The sequence below is a fragment of the Biomphalaria glabrata genome, chromosome 1 (assembly GCF_947242115.1).
Source record: "Biomphalaria glabrata chromosome 1, xgBioGlab47.1, whole genome shotgun sequence".
Classification (NCBI taxonomy): Eukaryota; Metazoa; Mollusca; class Gastropoda; family Planorbidae; genus Biomphalaria; species Biomphalaria glabrata.
Window position 1 is genome coordinate 46,754,981 of NC_074711.1, and position 23,160 is coordinate 46,778,140.

A 23,160-nucleotide genomic window follows, 5' to 3' on the forward strand; every position below is an offset into this window, starting at 1 on the left:
TGTTTAGGATGTTTGCTTTAGTTTCATTATCATTATGTATTATGTTATGTTCATCTTTTAATGGCGCTACGCCTGTTGTTTCCATTTTCTTAGACTTAATGTATGACCATAGGTTTTTGTTGTTATCTTTAGATATTACATTGTTTATGTATTCACTCTGCAGCTGTCTGCTTACTTTTTGGGTTAAGTGTTTAATTTTTATATACTTTTTGTAAACTCTTTCTGCATTAGTTTCTTTAAATTTTCTATATAGGTTTTCCTTCTGTTTACAAAGCTTCTTTAGTTTATTATTAAACCAGCATTTATTTATTTTGTTTGATGTGTATTTAGTTGGTATATGATTTTCTATAATGCTTTTAAGATGGTTTTTAATGAAATTCCAGAGGTCATCAGCTGGTTGGTTAATGTCTTTTTCTAATAAGAATGTTTGTTGAAAGTTTAATGCAGCTTGGTGTAGTTGTGTTAGGTTACATTTATTCCAGAGTAAGATTTTTCTTTTGGGTTTTGTATTGGCTACTGCTTTTATCTGACTGTGTATTTTTATGATCTCATGGTCTGATAGACCAGGGATAATATCATAATCAACTACTAATCCAGGTCTGTTGGTTAAGAAGAGATCTAATGTGTTGTTTAATCTAGTTGGCTTTTTAATGATTTGATCTAAACTTAGGTTGTGTAAAGTTTCTATGAAAAGCTCATTTATGTCCTTAAGGTTTTGGTGTTTATCTATGGTTAGTGTTTTCCAATTTATATCAGGTAGGTTGAAATCACCCATAATCCAAAAAACTGCTTTATTTGTCTCTTTAAGTGTAGTAATCTGATTACATAGTTCCTGCATGTATTCTAAACTAGAATTTGGAGGTCTGTAAATGCTGCCTATTATTAGGGATGTTGAGGTGGTATTAATTTTACAAAATGTTGATTCTATATTTTTTGAGTTAGGTAAGGTAATTTCTTCTGCTATAAGAGTGTTTTTTATTGCTCCTTCACCTGCTGTTAGTTTCCTTTGTTTTTATACATCAGTTTTGGCTGTTCAGAATAAACATTTTTGTCATACCTCTGCTTTGTCTGGAACAGTCGATGGAGTAACAAGATCCTCTTGACAAATAAAATCATTTTCTATTTAAGTATATAATATCTTTCATCACCACTTGCCTTACATTCTTTAATTAACCTGTTCAGATGAAAAACTTCTTGATGGAATAATTCTTCCACCTCTAGAGCCTGTATGTTCTAACACTTGAACATAAAATAGTGTTTCCCTCCAGTAAAACAGGGACAACTTTTTAAACCATCACATCTCATTGTGTCATGTCATTACCTTTTTAATGTATTAGAAAAATAAAAATGAACCATTGTTTCTAATAGGGCATTATCATTATAGGGAATTTGTCAGATAAATTTAAACCAAATAGGTTTTTCTTGATGAGTTAGTCATTTAGTGATGGATTTTATATAATTTTATTTTATTTATTTAATTTTTGCTTAATTTGCTGTAGACCCGTATTCAGTAAATTTTAAAATTAAAATGAATATGCTGTCTTTATAAATTACAAGCTAGTGAAAGTCTGATTTGTATCTCCATTGTAGTAGTTTAATCATAATATTAAAAGAACAATATCTCTTCATGTAATACAACAGCATTTCTAAAGTTCTAGTATTATGAACTCTTTATCTTTGCAGGCTCTAGTACAGAGGAATTACGAATCAAAACTAATGAAATGGATTCCTTGCAATGGGAAGGAAATTACTTTTGTCAAATCTCACTGTTACATCCATGTATTAATTATCCCTATGAATATGTATTTACACAAGCTGCTGCTCTGAAGGTTCAACCTAAACCAAACCCTAGTGTTCAATCAAACAAATTTACTTACAATGGTATTTATTGTTATTTTTTTTTTTTTTATAATATTTTTTTACTTGTAAATTAAAACAGCCAAAAAACTTTTAGTTATCCTCCAAACAGTCAGTTGGATCTGAGTTCAACATTTACATAGTTTTAAAGTTCCTTGGCAGACACCTACAGAGCTGCTGTAGTACAGAGAAAGAAAATGAAAGACTTTTCATGGTGTGCTCAGCACTAGGCCTCACCTTGACTCCTGAGAGTGTGTGTGATAGTGAGCTATTGGTATTATTTACATTGCCTTTGGATCTCTCCCAGACAGAACAGTTGTTCCAACAGACTGGCAGAGGAAAGCTTCACAATGTCTGTTCATGAAAACATTTGTTTTTAATTTATGATTAAGAAAAGATTATTTTAAAACCACTTTCTCTGAAGCCATTGACAGGGAAATAAATTATTTGTATTCACATTTTAAGTTGTTGTTGTTCTGGGTACATACAAAATAGAGTTTTAGTGCCCTTGTATAGAAAAGTTGTCTTTGTTTTTGTACTGCTTATCTGTCACATTAGATATTTTAATAAAGCCATTGTTTACCCATTTGTTTTGGAAATTAAGTAAGCTTATTTTATTCACATATGTATAAACCATTTTAAAAACCTATTATTCAATAGCAGAATTTGATTCACTTACAATAGAATAAAAGAAATCCACTGATGACCTCAAAGTTGATAATGGTTTGATATTGTTTAATTTGAGGTCACTTGTATTTTTTTAGATGTTAGTCTTGCAGTGGTGTTGAAGAGTAACACAAATTCCCTATGTTATCATATTTTCAAAGTCATTGTCATTTCCTTCTCCACTTATGTTATAGTTAGACCTTTGTCAGTTTGTTGAACTAGATCTGTAAAGGTATAAATAATCCTATAATAGTTTAAACTTATCAATAACTCCAGTTATTGTTTTTTGTTTTCAAACTAACCTTTTTTTTTCAGCTACTGATAAAGTTGCTCTTTTAATTGGTTGCTATGATTACCGAAGTGATCGTCTGTTGTCTGCTCCAGGTTATGATGTTCAAACACTGTCAAGCATTTTTCAGTCAATGAATTTTAAGGTTTGTGTAATTCTATACAAAAGAGGTTCATGTTGAATGTTATAATTATGTTTCTATTTTCCATAATAAAAACGAACATTTTTCAATACCGGTATGTATGTTTTCTATAATGCTTTCACTATTCTTTAAATTAATAATTGAATAAGGTAGAATGCTACTTGGGTTATTGCAACCTGTTAACATGGTGTGCAAATGCATATCAATTTTTACTGGTGGAAATTTTGCAACCGAATTTTAAACTGATACTTTTAAGTACCGGTATGTCAAGCTTTGGTCCACCATCAGCCAAGAGGAGAAGTGAATGAACTAATCCACCTCCTCACTCAAAAGTTCTGAATTAAAAGGGGAGAGGACTAGTGGTCAACATTCTTTTTAGCCATATTTACTGTGGTCAGTACAGAAAAATGTTGGGAATTAGTGCCTTTGTATTATTTTTTAAATTGTCATGGATTTTTGAGGAACTAGTTCTTAATTTGTAAAGACGCTCTTGCTTAGGGCATTTTTTGTGTGTAGCTGCCCTTTTTTTAAAAGCATTTTTTATTTGTGCTTTTTTCATCATTTTAAGTACAGTACATCTATGTATTCTTTAAGTTAATCTTGACTTCATGTAACTACTAAGAATATATATTCTTTATCTATACATTTCTTCTATGCATGTTTATGTCTTTAATGTCATTTTTATATATATTCTATAACTTTATCTCTACACTTTTTCTGTGTATTAAATGTGGTATTTATCCCTTTCCATGAGATGATCCATAGTCCCTTTACCACTGAAGGAGGCCATAAATATTCTATAACTTTATCTCTACACTTACAATAGATCATCTCTCAAGACATAGAAACCACAGTGAGATCTCTATGCTTCTTCTATGTATTAAATGTGATATACTATAATTTTATCTCTACACTGCATCTATGTATCTGTGATATCTCTATAACATATATATTTTATTATTCTCAGGTTGTATCTTTATTAAATTTAACAAAATCAGAATTGTTGGCAGCTGTTGATGAATTCAGCAAGTTGGTTTGGAAAGGAGTTTACTGTGTCTTCTATTTTTGTGGACATGGATATGAAGTTTCCAATCAGTGTTTCCTTGTTCCAGTGGATGCTCCATTCATGTATCAACATCCCGAATGTGTTGCTGCTAACTCAATCTTTGATTGTTTGTTAAAAAGAGATCCACAGATCTGCTGTATGATTTTAGATATTTGTAGAAAACCGTAAGAATTTGTTTTCAGTAGAATTAGTGCTTTTATACAATTTTTGTTAGAAGTGCCTAGTCTCGTAGTGAATATTTATCTTTTTAGTTATACTGAAGAGATGATATTCTATTTCATTGCAATGCAATAAGGGCAAAAAAAAAATTTGCATTTATATTAAAATATTTAATAAAACAATTTATAGAGTGTACACTATCATTAATAAGTCAGTAAAAAAAGTAAGTAAAGTTCCCCTTCAGACCTTGTGGTCTATAGGGCAGATGATGTAAGGCAGAGTTGCCTACAAGTAGGCCCCTATGCATCTTGCGTATTTTGTATGCAAATAGACTCGAAAATATGCGAGTACGGTTTATCATCTGAAAATATGCATTTCCCCCTCTAAAGCAGAAAAAAAAAAAATTATAAAAAAACAAGTAGTTCTTGCTAATCATATATAGATCAGTGCGTCAATGCCTGGAGATTTACTATTCCTATTAGATTTAGATCTACCACGAGATAGATATTCTAGATCTAGTATCGCTTTTTTTTCGCAAAGATTTAAACATTTAAGATTTAAATATTTACTAGGTCTAGATTAGATCTTACTGATCTAAATAAAGTTGAGTTCCTTTCAATGTGTCAGCTTATATGAAGTCTTCAAACTAATTGGGAATTAATTGATTGATTAGTTCTATTTCATCTAGACTGGATCTAGAACCAGAGATATGTCAAGCACCTATAATAGAATAGAATGTACGTAAATATAGATTTAGAATTGAGATCTAGATCTAATTGTGTAATGATAATCTAAATATAGATCTAGATTTTTCTATAAACTATAGATCTAAATCTAATTCTAGTCTACATTCTAACTCTAGTCACTCTAGATTCCACTCTAGTAGAAGAGGTACCTCAAAAACTCAAGGCTCTAGATATCTGTAACTAGATCTAGATTTAAAATTAAATCTACCCAAAAGAAGCAATTTCGTATCAATTATGGAATCTAAAATATGCACATTAAAAAACAATCAACTGTTAATGAAGCTGCTTACAGATCTAGATCTATTCTAGATTTGGATTTGATTTTTTTTTTTTAAGATGAAAGTGAGAAGGGCAGAGGTTTTCATAGAAGAAACATTGGGTGCGTTTAATCTCTCTTTTAGCATGATAAAGGGAATCAAACTGATGCTCCATGACCATAACTTGCAGAATCAGAATGTATCTTCTGACTCTGTGGTACCAGTGGTAGCTACTGTTATAGTCATTAGCGACCAACTAGGTTTCATTACTTATGAAGGCCTAAGTTCAAAGAATGAAATCAGGGGCATGTAAGGCAGACTCAATAGCACAGCTTTTTTATATTAGAAACAAGTTCAATGACTAATTAGGATTATCTGCCTAAAAATCAAAAATTTAAAATGTTTGTTATTAGTGATTGTAGAGGATGCCAAAGCTTTCATTGCTAACAGCAAAAAAGGTCTGGAAGTGTGATATAAAATATTTCCAGTGGCTGGATACCTTGTAAAGAAATTGCCTATAAACAAAATTACTTTTATAAAACTATATGTCACTGATCCAGCTAAATGTTCTGTTGCCGCTATTATGGAATGTGAAGTACACAAGAGGCATTATGATCATAAGATCATTGCCAAGTGACAAGAACGTTATCATTCTAACATAGTCTAGAAAAGTCTAAGACAAAGACTTAAAGTGTAAATATTTATACTTATGTACAAAATGTCTTATATAATTTTATGCTGTGTTAACTTTAGGATAGCTGTCTTTCATGTATGTTATGTGCTTGAATGATTTAATTTTAGTCTTTCCTGGGTATATTTCTTGATATTTAGGAAAATACGCATTTCCAGGTCTGGGAATACACATTTCCATTTTGGCATGTAGGCATCTCTGTGTAAAGGTCATCTGTTTCTGTCAAAATTTGTATTAATACATTATACTTTTTTTAACTGCTTGTATATCATTAAAAAATTTTTTCTTATAGTTATATCGGGCAACCACCAGAAGTGCCATTAAGTCAACAAACATATGAAAAGGGCAATGCTATAGTTTGTTATGGCACGTACGTATTTAATGTTTTACAAATTTGTTGCCTCTGTTTCGTGGTTGTGTAAGTAATGTTTAGCTGTCTTATTACTATTCCGCTTATCAGCTTGCAAAATTTGTGTGGGTGAATAGACACTATAATCATCTTAAAATTAAATTTGGTAATTTTTAATAATAATAATAATTATTATTATTATCCATAAAGAAATTTGTCTTACAATTTGTGAATTACACCAAACAAAAAACATTATAACTATAACTATATTCCCACATACATTCATTAAAGAGTTGAATAAATAAATAGATTTTAAGGAGCATCATTAGCTAGACTGCTAGAATTAATTTGTAACATTATACATATGTATTAAATATGTACAATTTACCAATGCACAATATCAATAATAAAACTATATCTCTAACTAGTCTAGTCATTCGTTATTGAAGTAATTGCTCTTACAAAAAGTCAACAGCTTCATGAAGGAGGAATTGCTATAAAAAAAATTGTATCTTACTTGTTTTTCATGACATTGTTACTTTTCTGGGTGGGATCATTCTCCTCTTTGAGTTTTTTTTTTTTATAAAAAAATAATTCACTTGGCATCCTCAGATGTATTTCAATAAAGTGTACAAGATAATTTTGTGATTTTCTTGTGATTTTAGTAAAATAAAGTTCGTATTCAGACCTTGTGGTCTATAGGGCAGATGATGTAAAGGTCATCTGTTTCTGTGGCCTGCGGTTAACGAGGGTGTCATGTGGTCAGCACCACGACCAACCGCCTTTACTTTTCCCCAACTAATGTCAGGTACCTATTAGGAGTTAAGTAGACTCAGAGGCGCCCAAAGATCCCGAAATTAAAAATCGCAGTCTTCACCAGAATTGGAACCCAGGACCCCCAGTTTGGAAGCCAAGTGCTTTACCATTCAGCCACTGCACCGATTTTAGTACAAGAAATAAAATATTACTGTTAAGAAATTTCAAGGAAAAGTTTTAATGTGCACATTAAATTTATCATGTACATTTTGTACTTGTAAACAAAATATTTCAAATTTCTTCTATGAAATATTAATACCTACCAATGTTTTTTTCTGTAAGTTTAAATTCTAGAAGAGATTCTAACTGCACTTGTTTGTATTTAAGGTCACATGGTTTAGCTGCTTATGAAAGTAAAAATTATGGAATTCTAGTCAAGCATTTGAAAAATATTGTAGGGCAGCCTCTAGATATTGAAAGTGTCTTTAGAAAACTTCGTGAAGGTATGTTCTTACATTTGTAGAACTAGCTGTCAGGAATTGAATGTTTTACTTTTGATAAAGTTGTTAAAATAAAAATGTATCTTTACTTGCTAATCATAAACTTGTTTTTTTCCTATACTACTTAAGGACTGTGCAATTTTGAATAAGAAAAATACATGAAAAGTGTTTAAAATTTAAAAGATTTTTAAAATATAAAAGGATTTATATATACTTAAGATTTGAGTATAAATTGTTAGAATGATACTAATTTGTGCCACCTTTGAGTTTTTCTTTTTAATGTAACTTTGATTGTTTCCAATATTGTTAGCAATCAATGAGGACCCCATGTTAAACAACAATGGTAGTAAACAAGCATATAAGCAGATTCCAGAAGTAAGAACCAACTTATTAGAACCCAAACGTTCCTTCACTGATCCTATTGACATCAAAGGGAATACAGAGATTTATCATGATAAGACAACCATTTGGGAATTAGCTCACAGTAAGTCAAAGTCTTGAGTGAAATTTCTTTCAAATGTTATTCATAATTCTATTTGGAAAATCTTTGAACAGTAAAGAATAAACTCAAAATAAGTTCTTGTACTTTTGGGAAACAGTTTGAATAGTGTTGAGTTTGTTCAGTGTATTGCTTATCGAATGCCTGCATTTGGCACTTTGATATATAGAAAGAGAGTTATAAATCTATATATATAATTCTCCTCTTCCCTCAACAGTTTGGACAAGAAGAAGAAGTAAAGGAAAGATCACTCTCTTATTTCTGCAGATAGTCACCCCACGAAAAAACAAGAGTGGGGGAGAAGAAGTGGGTATTCACAAGTCGATACCGATGGTTGTGCGCTGGATTGTCAAACCCTAAATAGCAGGGCGGACTTAACCATTGTGGGACCCTATGCAAAACGGATTTCGCGGGGCCAAGTTTGGGTAGGGAAGCAGACAATAAGTGAAAATTAAGAGTTTGTATTAGAAAATAAATTCGTCTATGCATTTTATTCATTCTTTACTACATACAGAATTACTTAAAGAGCCTTGCGTGTAGCAAAGTCATACAGTATATCATAATAATTCTGTTTCCTACATAGATCACGCTCAATAGCAAGAATTACCAAATGTTTCAATCTATCTTTGAAAATTGTTGACCTCAAGTAATTCTTCATTAGTTTGAGGCGCGAGAAGCTTCTTTCACCAGATTACACAATTACCCTTATGCATAATGCCGCTTTTATTTATCGCACTTTGGATTGGTGTTTTCCATATTGAGTGACACCCCAAAATGACAACTTTTGTCTATATATTTTATGGACTTCTTCATATATTTTGCAATTTTGGAAGATTTCCAGGAGCTCCTGGTAAATCGACAGGAGGGCGCCGGAAATCTGTTTTAAGTTATAAAATGGTTTAATTTAATAATTTATACACCTTGAATTAGTGCGGGTCCTATGAAAATGCGGGGTCCACTGCGGTCGCATAGGTTCATCATCATCATCACTCCTTTGAGTTCCTCATGGAACATAGGGCCTCGACAAAAACACTCCACTCTCCACGGTCTCTTGCTAGTTTTTTTATGGTTTTCCAGCTCTTCTCGGTCTTCTCTGCTTCTTCAAGTACACTGTGCCGCCATGTTCTTTTTAGTCTTCCTCTGCGTCTTGTTCCCTGGGGGTTCCACTCTAAGGCTTGCCTAGCTCTGTTGCTGGTATCTTTTCTAAGGGTGTGACCAATCCATCTCCACTTCCTCTCTAAGATCTGCACTTCTATATTTTTCTGTCCATTCATCTCCCACAGTTTGGTGTTTTCTACTTTGTCATACCAGTTCTCTTGATCTTATTTTACCCTCTAGTGACTGAAGCATCCAGTTCTATTGATCTTATTTTACCATTAATGGCTGAAGCATCCAGTTCTCTTGATCTTATTTTACCATTTAGTGGCTGAATAATCCAGTTCTCTTGATCTTATTTTACCATTTAGTGGCTGAATAATCCAGTTCTCTTGATCTTATTTTACCATTTAGTGGCTGAAGCATCCAGTTCTCTTGATCTTATTTTACCATTTAGTGGCTGAAGCATCCAGTTCTCTTGATCTTATTTTACCATTTAGTGGCTGAAGCATCCAGTTCTCTTGATCTTATTTTACCATTTAGTGGCTGAAGCATCCAGTTCTCTTGATCTTATTTTACCATTTAGTGGCTGAATAATCCAGTTCTCTTGATCTTATTTTACCATTTAGTGGCTGAAGCATCCAGTTCTCTTGATCTTATTTTACCATTTAGTGGCTGAAGCATCCAGTTCTCTTGATCTTATTTTACCATTTAGTGGCTGAAGCATCCAGTTCTCTTGATCTTATTTTACCATTTAGTGGCTGAAGCATCCAGTTCTCTTGATCTTATTTTACCATTTAGTGGCTGAATAATCCAGTTCTCTTGATCTTATTTTACCATTTAGTGGCTGAAGCATCCAGTTCTCTTGATCTTATTTTACCATTTAGTGGCTGAAGCATCCAGTTCTCTTGATCTTATTTTACCATTAAGTGGCTGAAGCATCTAGTTCTCTTGATCTTATTTTACCATTTAGTGGCTGAAGCATCCAGTTCTCTTGATCTTATTTTACCATTTAGTGACTGAAGCATCCAGTTCTCTTGATCTTATTTTACCATTTAGTGACTAAAGCATCCAGTTCTCTTGATCTTATTTTACCATTTAGTGACTGAAGCATCCAGTTCTCTTGATCTTATTTTACCATTTAGTGACTGAAGCATCCAGTTCTCTTGATCTTATTTTACCATTTAGTGACTGAAGCATCCAGTTCTCTTGATCTTATTTTACCATTTAGTGGCTGAAGCATCCAGTTCTCTTGATCTTATTTTACCATTTAGTGGCTGAAGCATCCAGTTCTCTTGATCTTATTTTACCATTTAGTGGCTGAATAATCCAGTTCTCTTGATCTTATTTTACCATTTAGTGACTGAAGCATCCAGTTCTCTTGATCTTATTTTACCATTTAGTGACTGAAGCATCCAGTTCTCTTGATCTTATTTTACCATTTAGTGGCTGAAGCATCCAGTTCTCTTGATCTTATTTTACCATTTAGTGACTGAAGCATCCAGTTCTCTTGATCTTATTTTACCATTTAGTGACTGAAGCATCCAGTTCTCTTGATCTTATTTTACCATTTAGTGACTGAAGCATCCAGTTCTCTTGATCTTATTTTACCATTTAGTGACTGAAGCATCCAGTTCTCTTGATCTTATTTTACCATTTAGTGACTGAAGCATCCAGTTCTCTTGATCTTATTTTACCATTTAGTGACTGAAGCATCCAGTTCTCTTGATCTTATTTTACCATTTAGTGGCTGAAGCATCCAGTTCTCTTGATCTTGTTCTATTTCTCAGGCATCTGTTGATGAAGGTCTGTATATTTTTTTTGTTGTGGCTTCAGTTGTTCTCCATGTTTCAAAGTAAGTGTTTTGATTAGTTGAAATAGTTAGTCATAGAATTTAAGTATCAAATTCAATTATTTTTCTATTTCGGATATAATTTTTTGGGGCTAGCTGAAATATTCAGTGCTGTTTGGAATAATTCTAAAAGAAAATATACAAAACTGAAAGGTGGACCCAAACTTGTTTAATATAATCATTTTACTTTCTGGTCAAGTAAGAAAGAAATTTTGATTTTTTTAAATGAATTTTCATTATTTTGTATGACCAGTCCCAGCTTAGGTTTATTTCATGAATTAAATTGTTAATGTTACTAGTACTATGGCTTTCTTCTGTCATAAAAGCTACTTTACCCCCATGCAGCTATGTATCCAAAGGAACAGCCAGTGGCTATCATACAGTATATGATAAAAATTTCCTACATAGATCATGCTCAATAGCAAGAATTACCAAATGTTTCAATCTATCTACGGAAATTGTTGATCTCAAGTAATTCTTCATTAGTTTGAGGCGCGAGAAGCTTCATTCACCAGATTACACAATTACGGCTAATGCATAATGCCGTTTTTATTTATCGCGTGTAGGATTGGCGTTTTCCATATTGAATGACACCCCAAAATTTTTGTCTATATATATATTTCTTTATATTTTAAGGACTTTTCATCTATTTTGAAATTTAGGGAGATTTCCTATAGCTCCTGTGAAAGTGCGGGTTCTATGAAAGTGTGCGGTCCACAGCGGTTGCATAGGTTGCAGTGGCCTAAGGCCGGCCCTGCAAAATAGCGGCGCGTGCTCCGCCGCCGGTCGACTAATAAAATAATAATTAAGGAGGGAAAAAATGCACAAAATGAACAGCATGATGCCTTAAGAGTAAAAATACATTTGTAAGCCCTTAAGTATTACTAAGTGCAATTTAAATTTGTAAAAAGTTACAGAATTCTTTAACACCAAGTAATCATATTTAAAAATAGTAATACACATTAGTAAATTTCATTTGGTTAGTTTCTAACTTTCTACACTGAGTAATGAAAAGATGCAGAAATACTGTGAGCATGGAAAGTGTTGGCAGCAATACTCTTAAAGGATGCTCATTATTTTCATTAGAGTTGTTTATCAGTTGTCTAATTTATGTAATGAAAAAGAATATTTAGAAAAAACACTGGAGATGCATTGAGGCTTACCACATACCTTCACACCCATAGGAGGTAAAAAGGCCTTACAAAAGAGGACAGAATATTGAGAGTTAAAAACTAATAGTTTTTAAAGACAAAAAATAAATACGACCAAACTTAAGTTCTTTCAAAACATCTGCTAACATTTTGTTTAGTCTTACAGAATTTTTTCTTTTACAGGGAAACCAGATTCCTTTTATTTTGATGTAAAATTTGACAATTTCATTGTGAAAGTGAAGCTTGATTTCCAGCAGGAATTTTCTAATGTTCTTAAAATTTATACATCAATTCTTGATCCTGGACCAACACAGTCTTGTGTCGCATATGTTAGTGGTGTACCAGCTGTAAGTACACATTGAAACATTTTGTTTAGGGTTGTTGTTACATTAATAATTGTATATTATATTTATGGATGTTCATTAAATGAATGGTTCAGTCAATTGTTAAATCAAAGCTAATGAAGCAACTAATTCATATTATCCTTTGTATGAACTTTTTCAACAATGCCTCAGAAAGTTGGACAAACCTACATTCTTTTGACAGAAACTGTTATAGATTATCTTCAGTACTTCTGTCTATTGAGCCAAGACGTGACTGATACAAAAATAAAAGGAGAGGTTGTCAATTGTAGTCAAACTGAATTTCCATTGGATTGGATCAATAAAATTGTCTTATCTTATCTACAAGAATTTCTACACTCAGTGAGCTTAATGCAATAAAGAATGAGAAAATAATAAACTGGATGCTTCAGTCACTAAATGGTAAATAAGATCAACAGAACTGGATGCTTCAGTCACTAAATGGTAAAATAAGATCAAGAGAACTGGATGCTTCAGTCACTAAATGGTAAAATAAGATCAAGAGAACTGGATGCTTCAGTCACTAAATGGTAAAATAAGATCAAGAGAACTGGATGCTTCAACACTAAATGGTAAAATAAGATCAAGAGAACTGGATGCTTCAGCCACTAAATGGTAAAATAAGATTAAGAGAACTGGATGCTTCAGCCACTAAATGGTAAAATAAGATCAAGAGAACTGGATGCTTCAGTCACTAAATGGGAAAATAAGATCGAGAGAACTGGATGCTTTAGTCACTAAATGATCTTTTTATGGTAGCATCCCATTGTCATGTTGGCATGAAGTTTTCTTTACATGTCTAGTCGTGTTTTGAGGTATACGAATTAGTTTGCTTTTGGTGTGATCTGTTGTCAAGACTATTGTGTTTGTTTTACATCATGCTTAATTCCCTCTATTCTTTTAAGGGAGAGGGCGTTCTGGCCTTAGATTCTTTAGGCACTACAATTTTCATTGTTTCCCTGTTTTAATGGTATGTAAGTACATAAGTGTCAAATCAGGTTGATATATATTTCGGTACAGGTGTCGTTAATGAAAGTTCTGTGATTTAGCGACATCGCTAGATCTAAGTTATTCTTTGTTTCAGGGTTTTAGGCTTGGGTTACTATGGAGTGTGTGGTTTTGAGCTCGCCCTTGGAGCTGTGACTGACCCATGATTAGTTTCAGCATTGCATCTCCGTGTTGTAGTTTTTGGAGCCACAGTGTGGCCGAAACTGAGTGTGCATGCGCGAGGTGTGTTCATTTGTGCAATTAATAATACATTTACTTGTTTATACATGATTTGTACATATTCTGAATATTAATTATTTGTACTTAGTATTAAATATTGTTATTGTTCAACTTATTTACAGTTTGGTTATTATGCATCTTGGTTGGCTGTTGTTCTTTGAGTAATATATTAGCCTGTTAAGGTGGGGAACCCAGTTAATTATCATACCCCTAGATAAACTTGTAAAACCCATCTTGACAAGCATTTTCTCTTTTCATGGTTTTGTATGAATTATTTTTGTTTTCATTCAAAGAGAGGCTATGTGTGTGTACCACATTTCAATCACTAAAGCAATCTTTAGTCTCTTTATGTCAATGGATGTTATGTTAAGTTAATTTAAACATTTTACAATAGTTGTAATTATTTGTTACATCAGTGGTTATTTATTAAATCAGTTGTTTGTTCAATCAATTTTAGTTTATTAGATCAATGTTTGTTCATATTAAATTGACTGTTTATTCAATCAATGCTTGTTAGTTAAGTTATTGGTTGCTTATAAAAATGGATAATTATTTATTGGGTCAGTGGTTGTTTGTTCAATTAGTTTTTGTTTTAAAAAACAATCATTTTTTGTATTATGTCAGTGAAAGTTTGTTATGTCAGAAAATGATTTTTTTTTAAAAGTTTTACTTCATTGAATATAAAATTTTTAAATAGTTTTGTTTTGAAAATTATTTTTTTAAAAACAACTTTCATCAGTTTTTTTGGTAGATCTACTCTTTGGAATATTTATTCCATTATTGTTATTCTGTCTTATTTTTCTCAATGCAAGATATGTTTATGTTTTATTGTTCCAAAACACATTTAGTAAATATGTAAAAGAGGGTCATCATCACCTTCATCATTTGTCCCTTGACTTTTGTCATAGGGGTGTTGTGACAGTTAGCTGAACCAAATCCCTCCACTTTTCCTGGTCAACAGCTGCTCTTTTACATTGTTTTGATGGGTATATAAGGTCAACAAGCTAATTTTCATTTAAAAAATAGATTTGTCAAAAGTTGCATATTATGTTATAAAAATTATCTTATAGAGGATATAATTAAGTTAAATCAAAAATAGAAGGGTGTTTAATGTAAAAAAATGGGTTTAAAACTTTTGAATACCGGTATCAATTAGGTTAAAATCAAACTACTGTGTTTATAAAAATTTCAACACCTAATTTTTTTTATTTTGTAGATTTGACCTAATTGAAAAGAAGTTGCTTTAAATGACTGGCTATAACTTATAATCAAATTGGTCTCAAGTTTTGTATCATGCTGCTGGCTATCATTATTTATTTTAATTCTCTATTTACAGAAATAGATTTACATTATATTTTAAACATTTTGTTAGTAATTGGAATAATTGTAACTATTTGGATAGGATGTTGCTGAGAAGGCCAAAGTCAGAACTATTTCAACAGGACTTGACAATAGATTGAAGAAAAATTTTGTTGTCATACATAACATCCAACGCCTGAAGGTAGGTCATACAATAGCAACTCTAGGATAGCTAGTTATGGAGCATAGCCTTCAAAAATTTGTTATAGACATATCTGTTTGTGACTGAAAAGTAAAAGTTGAAATTTATAAAATTAGGTTACTGAAGGAAAGTTGTCATACATAACGCTCAGCTATTTTTCATATATAAAATTGTATGACTGGTAGTCTGTTATGTATGTGACTGATAAGTAATATGTTATACATTCAGTAACTAAGTTATACATTCAGTGACTGATAAGTTGTCTTAGTTATTTTGGCCTATTATTGAGGTCTAGATCTACAGATATATAGATCTGGGAGCATTAGTATAACCAACTGTAAAAACTTAACATTTTCATCCACACTCTCCCACTGCCCAATCTGTAAATTGTCTGTGTTTCAGACTGATTTGAACAACTTGGTCAAATAGATGTACACATTAAAGCCTTGTCAATGATGACAAGATGACCACACTTTTTTTTCTTGCCCATTATACAGTGGTGTTTGTTGTATGTTTAGTGATCAGGCAAAACAATAAACATCGGCTGGTTAGTCAAGCATGTAGATCTTCCACAAGTCAAAGTTTCTTAACACTCCACCAATTTAGTTTTTTTTCCTTTTACCATCATCTTCATCTTTTATGAAATTTTATTGCAAGGTTTTCCATAATATAATAACTCAATAGAATTAACTCATTAGCTACTAAGCACATACCTAAGCAGCATCTCTCTAAATACTAAGCAAAGGGAGGTAACTCCAAAACATCAATAGACTGACTTTACAAAATATATTTTAAAAACATAAAACAACAACTATCAATATCAAAAAATACTTCTAAAAAAAGAGAAATGGATGACCTTTAAAATGATGTATAATTTGAATAGGTTTTACAAGATTAAAACAATAAAAACAACAGGTAAAGACAAAAATTTGTTCGAGTGCCTGATTTTTTTGAAGACTGGTGGACCCCCCTCCATCAGATCTGTAATTTTTGGTAACCTTTAACATTTACCCAAAGACCAGTAATGTTTACAAGTAGGAATTTAGTAGGCCTGTACAATAAACATTATGCTTATATATAAAATCTGTATATGTCTTGAGTATTTACTGACTTTCACTGGGTGCGCGTGAGGCCCTTAGTTGCCTGAACATGGCATCATGCTGATGTGGTTCTGCATGTGTCTCAGATTTCATTACTTCTAGCATAACAAAGTAAAAGTAATCAAATCATTGTCCAAACCAACGTTGTGACCACCCCCAACTAGATCTATTTCATCAAAAGTTTTCATGTGGTAAATAAAAACTGTTCAAAATATCAGTCAAAGAAGTTGAAGATTCATTGACGCTAGATCCAGAATTTAATAGTCTAGATCTAGGCTAGATGATAGATCTAATGTTTACTTTACTCTCTCTCTGAAACGGACTAGATCTAAGTCTAAATGTAGCGCTAAATTCTAATGATCAATGTCTTGATCAATATCAAGTTCATTATTAGCTGTATTTAGTGTATTATTTGCGATAATGGGTCTAAAAATTGAAAGGTCATTGAGAAAATGGCCTGCGCAGCTAAGGAAAATCTAAAAAAAAAAAAAATCAACAAACTTTGAAGACCTATAGAAACTGAAGTGAAAGATGTAAAAACATCCGTTTTTTTTTAACGAAACGATCTATATTTCTACTTTTTAAAAAAACCCAACCAGCTCAAAATAACACCACGCGTCGCGCAGGAAAACGAGAGCTACGCAAGTCACGCTGTGTGTGTGCTGTGGCGGGCGCATTAGTACTGAGGGGGGAAGGGCGCATTTGGTCGCATTAGTAGCTAATGAGTTAAAAAATGAAAGTAGACTTCTTTCTAAAGGTTTTGATTCAATGCAAAAATCACACGCACACATATGCATTTATATTAAGTACTTAAACATACCCTTTTTTGAACTTGTATGCATTGTATGCCTTTGAAACAAAAAGAAAATCCACCGCCGAGGACACGCAGACAGCAAAAACAAAATCTTAATCGGCCACTGGCGAACAATGATTATGCTTGCTCTGTTGTGGCAAAATATGTAGGTCACAGTTGGGGCTGCATGGCCACGGGAAATACTGCATTCCTCATTAATCTTTGGACTCAAAAGGCAAGCCTTATATGCATTGCACACATCTTTCATCAAATTGAGCTCCTCCTAATGTACAGCATCATCTCATTTCCCATTGCAGTATTGCTTGCTTTTGGGTCTTTGTTTTTTTTTTTCTTTAGTGCAGAGATTAATAATCAACATTCTTAGCCCAGGAGACAAAGACATTTTGCTTAATTTAAACCAAGTCAGAAACAGGAGATATAGATGTACAAGAAAAACTAGCTAGCATAAAACCAAATAAAGCTTCTGATCCTGTTGGTATTTCAGCTAGATTACTCAAAGAACTAAGCCACAAGCTAGCACCAGTGTTCAAAATACTTATTCTGGCATCTGGGATACAGAGGACTGGAAAGAAGCTAATGTCTCTCCCCTATTTAAAAAAGGAGAAAATTCTAATCTGGGAAACTACAGATCAGTATCACTTACCAGTATCACATATAAATTACTAGAACACATACTATGTAGCAACATCAAAAATCACTTAGATTAATATAATGTCCTTACTCCATACCAGCATGACTTAAGGAAATATAGGTCATGTGAAACGCAACTAATTGGACTAATTGATGATTTTTCAAAGGAATTAGATAATAGTAAGCAAATAGATCAATTTTATTACACTTTTCTAAAGCATTTGACAAAGTTCACCACCATAGCCTACTTAAAAAATTAAAATACATTGGCATTAATGGTTCATTACATCAATGGATTCAGGATTTCCAAATAGGGAAAGACTTACTTAGACATAGGTCCTCCTGCGCCGTTCAGCGCATTGGGCGGCAAGCTGCCTAAACAAAGATATGTCACTGGCAATGTCTGAAGCCTCCTCCCACCTGGTGTCAACTGTTCTGAGTTCCTCCATAAGGGTGTGGCGCCAAGTTATACGAGGACATCCCTGTTTGCACTTTTCTTGTATTGGCCTCCATGTCATCGCAACTCTTGGTATGCGAGGTTCATTTGTCAGAGAACATGCCCCCCAAACCTCATAGGGAGAGAACAAACTTAATAATAAATGGCTCCAAATCAACACCAATAATAGTATTGTACTTCAAGGAACAGTCTTAGGCTCACTACTGTTTCTAATTTGCATAAATTACCTACCAAACTGCATTAGTTCAGGAACAAAAGTCAGATTATTTGCAGACGATTGCATAGTATATAGAGTAATAAAAGTACACAAGATACTGAAATTATAAAAAAAAAATTTGATGAATTACAGATATGGGAATCAAATTGGAGCATGTCTTTCCACTCAGAAAAATGTCAGTTATTAAGAGTAACAAAAAAAAACTAAAACAAACACTACTTATTTTATTCATGGTAAACCAGTCACACAGACTAAGAACTTAAAAAATCTAGATGTAATAATAAATAAAAAAGTTATCATGGAATCCCTATATTGATGAAAGTATTAAAAAATCAAACAAAACATTAGGGTTTATTAAAAGAAATTTGTATAAATCAAACAAAAACATAAAACTAATTTGCTATTTAACTTAAGTTAGGCCAATATTAGAATATGCATTCTCTGTTTAGGATCCCTCAACTCAAGAAAACAAAGAAACTAGAACAAATACAAAATAGAGCAGTGAGATTTATTACAAATATTCACATTTTATAAGAATAACACCATTAGTAAAATCACTAAATTTAGAGACACTACAGGACAGAATAATAAAAAGTCAAGTAGCTACAATACATAAAACACTAAATCATAACTTACAAATAGAAAAACAAAACCTAATGAAGTACAACTCAAGACACAAAGATAGAGGAACATATCTTAGGCCATATGCTAGAACAAATCTGTACAAGTGCTCCGTCTTCCTTAGTGCTGTTAGAACATGGAATGGGTTGCCTGAATCAGCCAGGAAAACCAATTTTAGCAGGGTTTTAGTCACTGATTTACATGCATTACTAGATTGACATATGAAATGCTTAGGACATAATTAACTTCTTTTTTTTTTTTTTTGAAGTGATGTCTGTAATCTTGAAGATACAAAGGGTGAGGGTAAGGTAAGAATTTATATGTGATTTCTTTTTTTTTTTTAGAAACCTATGAAAATCAATGTGACAATCAGTTGTAAAGTGCCAGACTGTAAAAAAACTATAGAGTCCATTGATTTAGGACTTCCTTTGATTGCCAGATTGAACTTATGGAAAGAAAGGCCAGATTTGTTATCTCAAAGATTCGCTGAAGAAGTTGCTGAAAATGATGATTCCATCCTTTAATTTGAAAGTAATTTGATTGTTGAAGTGTTTTTTATATTACTCCTCATTACATAAGTATAAGATACTTGTATATTCTAAATATAAGATACTTGCCTATTCTAAATATTTTGTTAAATAGGATCTTCTATTCTTACTTTTCATATTTCTTACAATTGAGCTCAAAAGTTTTTCAAGTACCGGTACTTCTTTCTATTTGCTCTACATTCAGAGCTAGAACATTGCACTTGTCTGTGTGATGTGATCTTGAGTATATTATCATCCTTTGACTTGCCTGTACTTGTCTGAGCATTACAGTTTGATGGCATTGAACTGTGTGACTCTATTGAAGAGTTGCTGATACCATTAGATGCTGTTTACTGTCCATTACATTTTTTAGATTTTGATGTCTAAGTTGGAAAATTAGGGATTAATTAGGGCTTTGGGCTTGTGCATATAGTTAACTAAAATGTTTACTATTTTATTACATTGATTAACAAGTGCTAGTTACCACATATAAATGTCACATATATTGTTTTAATCATGTTTTGGACAAATATTTAATGTTATCCAGAAAAAAAAAATGTGGAAAAAAAAACAGATGGTACGGCACACAAACATTTTCCAAGACAGTATTCAGCATTCTTATTGGCACTATGGAGACATTTTGATTTCAAAAAATGAGTTTTCAATGAATTATCAACAACCCAATATTTTTATATTCAAATATTTGTATCTGTGGATTTTGTCATATCTTCTGTTTTGCTTGCTTTTTGTTTAGTGTGGTTAATCTGTTAGGCCAGCCGTTTAGATAACAAAAATCTAGATAAGTTAATAGTTAAGATCTTGTAATGTTCTAATGCAACTGCTACTTTATCTTTTCTGAAAGTAAAACATTTTTAAATTAAATATGCAAGCAATACACCATTTTTATAACTCTTCTTCATGAATAGTAAACAAAACAACAGGGATTATATATTAATAAGGGAGCAGATTTTTTGGGTATATTTTTAAAACATTAATGCAAATGGTTTTGTTCTTTATAAAATAACGTTATAAAAATATTTTATATAAATTTAAATAAAGTGTTTATTTTTGTTTTAATAGAGAAAGAATGCTTTTAGATTTAGAATGTCTTTGGTATATTATACTATTGTAATATATAGTGCCACTCTGCAAAAGTAAATATCAATGTAATAGTTACAGATAATTATTCAATAATATCAGGTAGGCCAGGTTCACACTGAATGAATATTAACAATGTAATAATAATAACATTAATATCTCTGTGCCATAATAATAATTTAATTTATAGATTGCTGTTAACAAATAAAATGTAGGTTCAAGGCACTGTCATAACATTACACATAAACACCAGAGCTAAAATGAGAAATTAATCTAAAAAAGTTTTAAAAAGATAGTGTGTATTATGTCATCAGTAGGCCTAACAATACAATCGTGGAAACAATTTCATTATACATGCACACATCTCGGCTCTTCTTTCTGTATTGGCAGAGATAAGATTGTTAAAAGATTGTTGTAGTTGATTGTTTGCAGTACATAGCTTCTGCTATATTCATGCCTTTTTACCTGAATTGTCCACTTCGCAGATGATTCTGAATTTTGTGTTTCCACACAAACTATCTCTGTAACCTTATTTATTCATGTGATAGATAGGAATGATAATTTTATCTAAGTTTTCTGTGATTTACCTATTTTCTCATTAGTAAGCTGTTATGTATTTATTCATTATAAACTGCTTAAGGAAAGAGTTATAGCTATAAGGTTAATATTGTGATTCCTTTTTAAAGGCATAACAACTGAAGTTGAAATAACTGCCAGGGATTCCTCAATCTCAATTTTAAACCCAGTAATATCCTCCCTCTTAGTTTTCCTTTTGAAATGAATGTTTCCATGATTCAAGGAATAATGTAGAGAAACAGAGAAAAGGGCTAATAGAAGTTCACTGAAAGAAATGAGTATTTCAATAAGGAAAAGATGAGAAGAGATTTTAATATAAATAGCTCAACTAAGCATGCTAAGAATACTTATATTAATAATAATAATAATAATAATCTTTATTGTCCATATGGAAATTTGTCTTACAAAGAAACCCAAGTGTACATTCACACCAGACTCACTCATAATTTACATGTGACAAAGTTCTTATTTAATGATTTGATTGCCAGGGGAACAAAAGAGTGTTTGTGTCTGTTTGTCTTTGCTATCGGTGTCTTGTATCTCTTTTGTGATGGTAAAATCACAAAATCCCGACACAAAGGGTGATTCTTTATTTCGAGGATCTTGTTAGCTTTTTTATAGATGTTTGTATCAAACAATGGCCCAAATGGGGTTTGTTTTTTACCAATGATTTTACCAGCAGCATTTAGGATTCTATGAAGTTTATTTTTATTTTTAATGCTCAGATTGCCATACCAGGCAGTGATATTGAAACTTAAAATATTGCAGATATGAGCGTGATAAAAGATAGCCAAGGCCTTTTCGCTAACATTAAACGAGGACAGTTTTCTTAGTAATCGTAATCTTTGCTGCCCTTTTTTGCTGATATAATCAGTATTTGAAGTAAAATTTAGTTTATTGTCTAGGATAGTACCAAGGTATTTAAAGGTTTGCACAATTTCAATAGTCTCTCCAGCTACAGAAACAATATCATTTTCCTTCTTTTCCCTACGAAAATCGATTATCATTTCTTTGGGGTTTTTTTTTACATTTAATAATAAAAAATTATCTTTACAGTATTTTTCAATGTGTTCTATTTCTTTGAAATACCGTACTCATTTACATCTGAGCTCTCTGAGAGCAGGGCAAGAAGAGCCGCATCATCAGCGAATTTTGTGAAGGAGCAAAAAGGACTATCAGATTGAAAATCATTGGTGTACAAAATGAACCACAATGGCGATGTCACAGCCCCCTGGGGCGCCCCTGTGTTAACTATGCCTTCATTTGAAATAACATTGTTTACCCTAACCGTCTGAGATCTCTGGGTCAAAAATTCATTAGCCCATAGTATTATGTATGGACTAATATTCAACACTTTCATCTTTTCAATGAGTAAATGAAGTTGTATGATGTTAAAAGCTGATGAGAAATCAATAAAGAACAATCTTACATAAGTGTTCGGTAAGTCCAGATGTTTGTAGACACAATTTAAAATATTTAGGATGGCATCGTCTACACCTTTACCCTTTTGGTAAGCAAATTGTAAAGGGTCTAACTTATTACAAAGATCATTCAGAAGAAACATTTAGACACCATGGAAGTAAGTGAAACAGGTCTATAGTCATTCATTGAAAGATTAGGAGAAACTTTGATATAAATAGCTCAACTAAACATGCTAAGAATACTCTATATTGAAAGATTAGGAGAAACTTTGATATAAATAGCTCAACTAAACATGCTAAGAATACTTATATTGATCACTGTCGCCAATAGTGATGGGCAAAGATTAACTAAAAAGTTAGAAACTTTTAGTTTAACTAAAAAAAATTAGTTAAGGCCATTGTTTCACTAGAAAAAAAAAGTTTAGTTAAAATCGTAGTTTAAATTTTTTTTTTAGTTACTAACTAAAAAGTTTAATTAAAATTTGTAAAACTTTTTAACATGTGGTCAGGGTTGAAATGCACATGCTGTATTCT

General features: G+C 32.1%; 1 protein-coding gene across 6 annotated transcripts in view; it reads left to right on the top strand.

Annotated features, from left to right (window-relative positions):
- LOC106071425 (mucosa-associated lymphoid tissue lymphoma translocation protein 1-like) overlaps nucleotides 1–22,263 on the top strand; it is a 45,200-nt gene extending 22,937 nt beyond the window's left edge. For 5 of the 6 annotated variants that reach the window (XM_056040017.1, XM_056040027.1, XM_056040007.1 and 2 more), the window contains 9 exons: nucleotides 1,684–1,881; nucleotides 2,839–2,957; nucleotides 3,922–4,184; nucleotides 6,166–6,243; nucleotides 7,366–7,481; nucleotides 7,789–7,962; nucleotides 12,259–12,422; nucleotides 15,067–15,165; nucleotides 19,349–22,263. In XM_056040017.1, the coding sequence (XP_055895992.1) occupies nucleotides 1,684–1,881; nucleotides 2,839–2,957; nucleotides 3,922–4,184; nucleotides 6,166–6,243; nucleotides 7,366–7,481; nucleotides 7,789–7,962; nucleotides 12,259–12,422; nucleotides 15,067–15,165; nucleotides 19,349–19,528 (1,391 nt within the window). In that variant the 3' untranslated portion in view covers nucleotides 19,529–22,263. Of the gene's footprint in view, nucleotides 1–1,683; nucleotides 1,882–2,838; nucleotides 2,958–3,921; nucleotides 4,185–6,165; nucleotides 6,244–7,365; nucleotides 7,482–7,788; nucleotides 7,963–12,258; nucleotides 12,423–15,066; nucleotides 15,166–19,272; nucleotides 19,313–19,348 lie in introns of those variants that run through there. The other variant, XM_056040036.1, reaches the window with a different exon arrangement.
- Nucleotides 22,264–23,160: the final 897 nt, after the last annotated feature.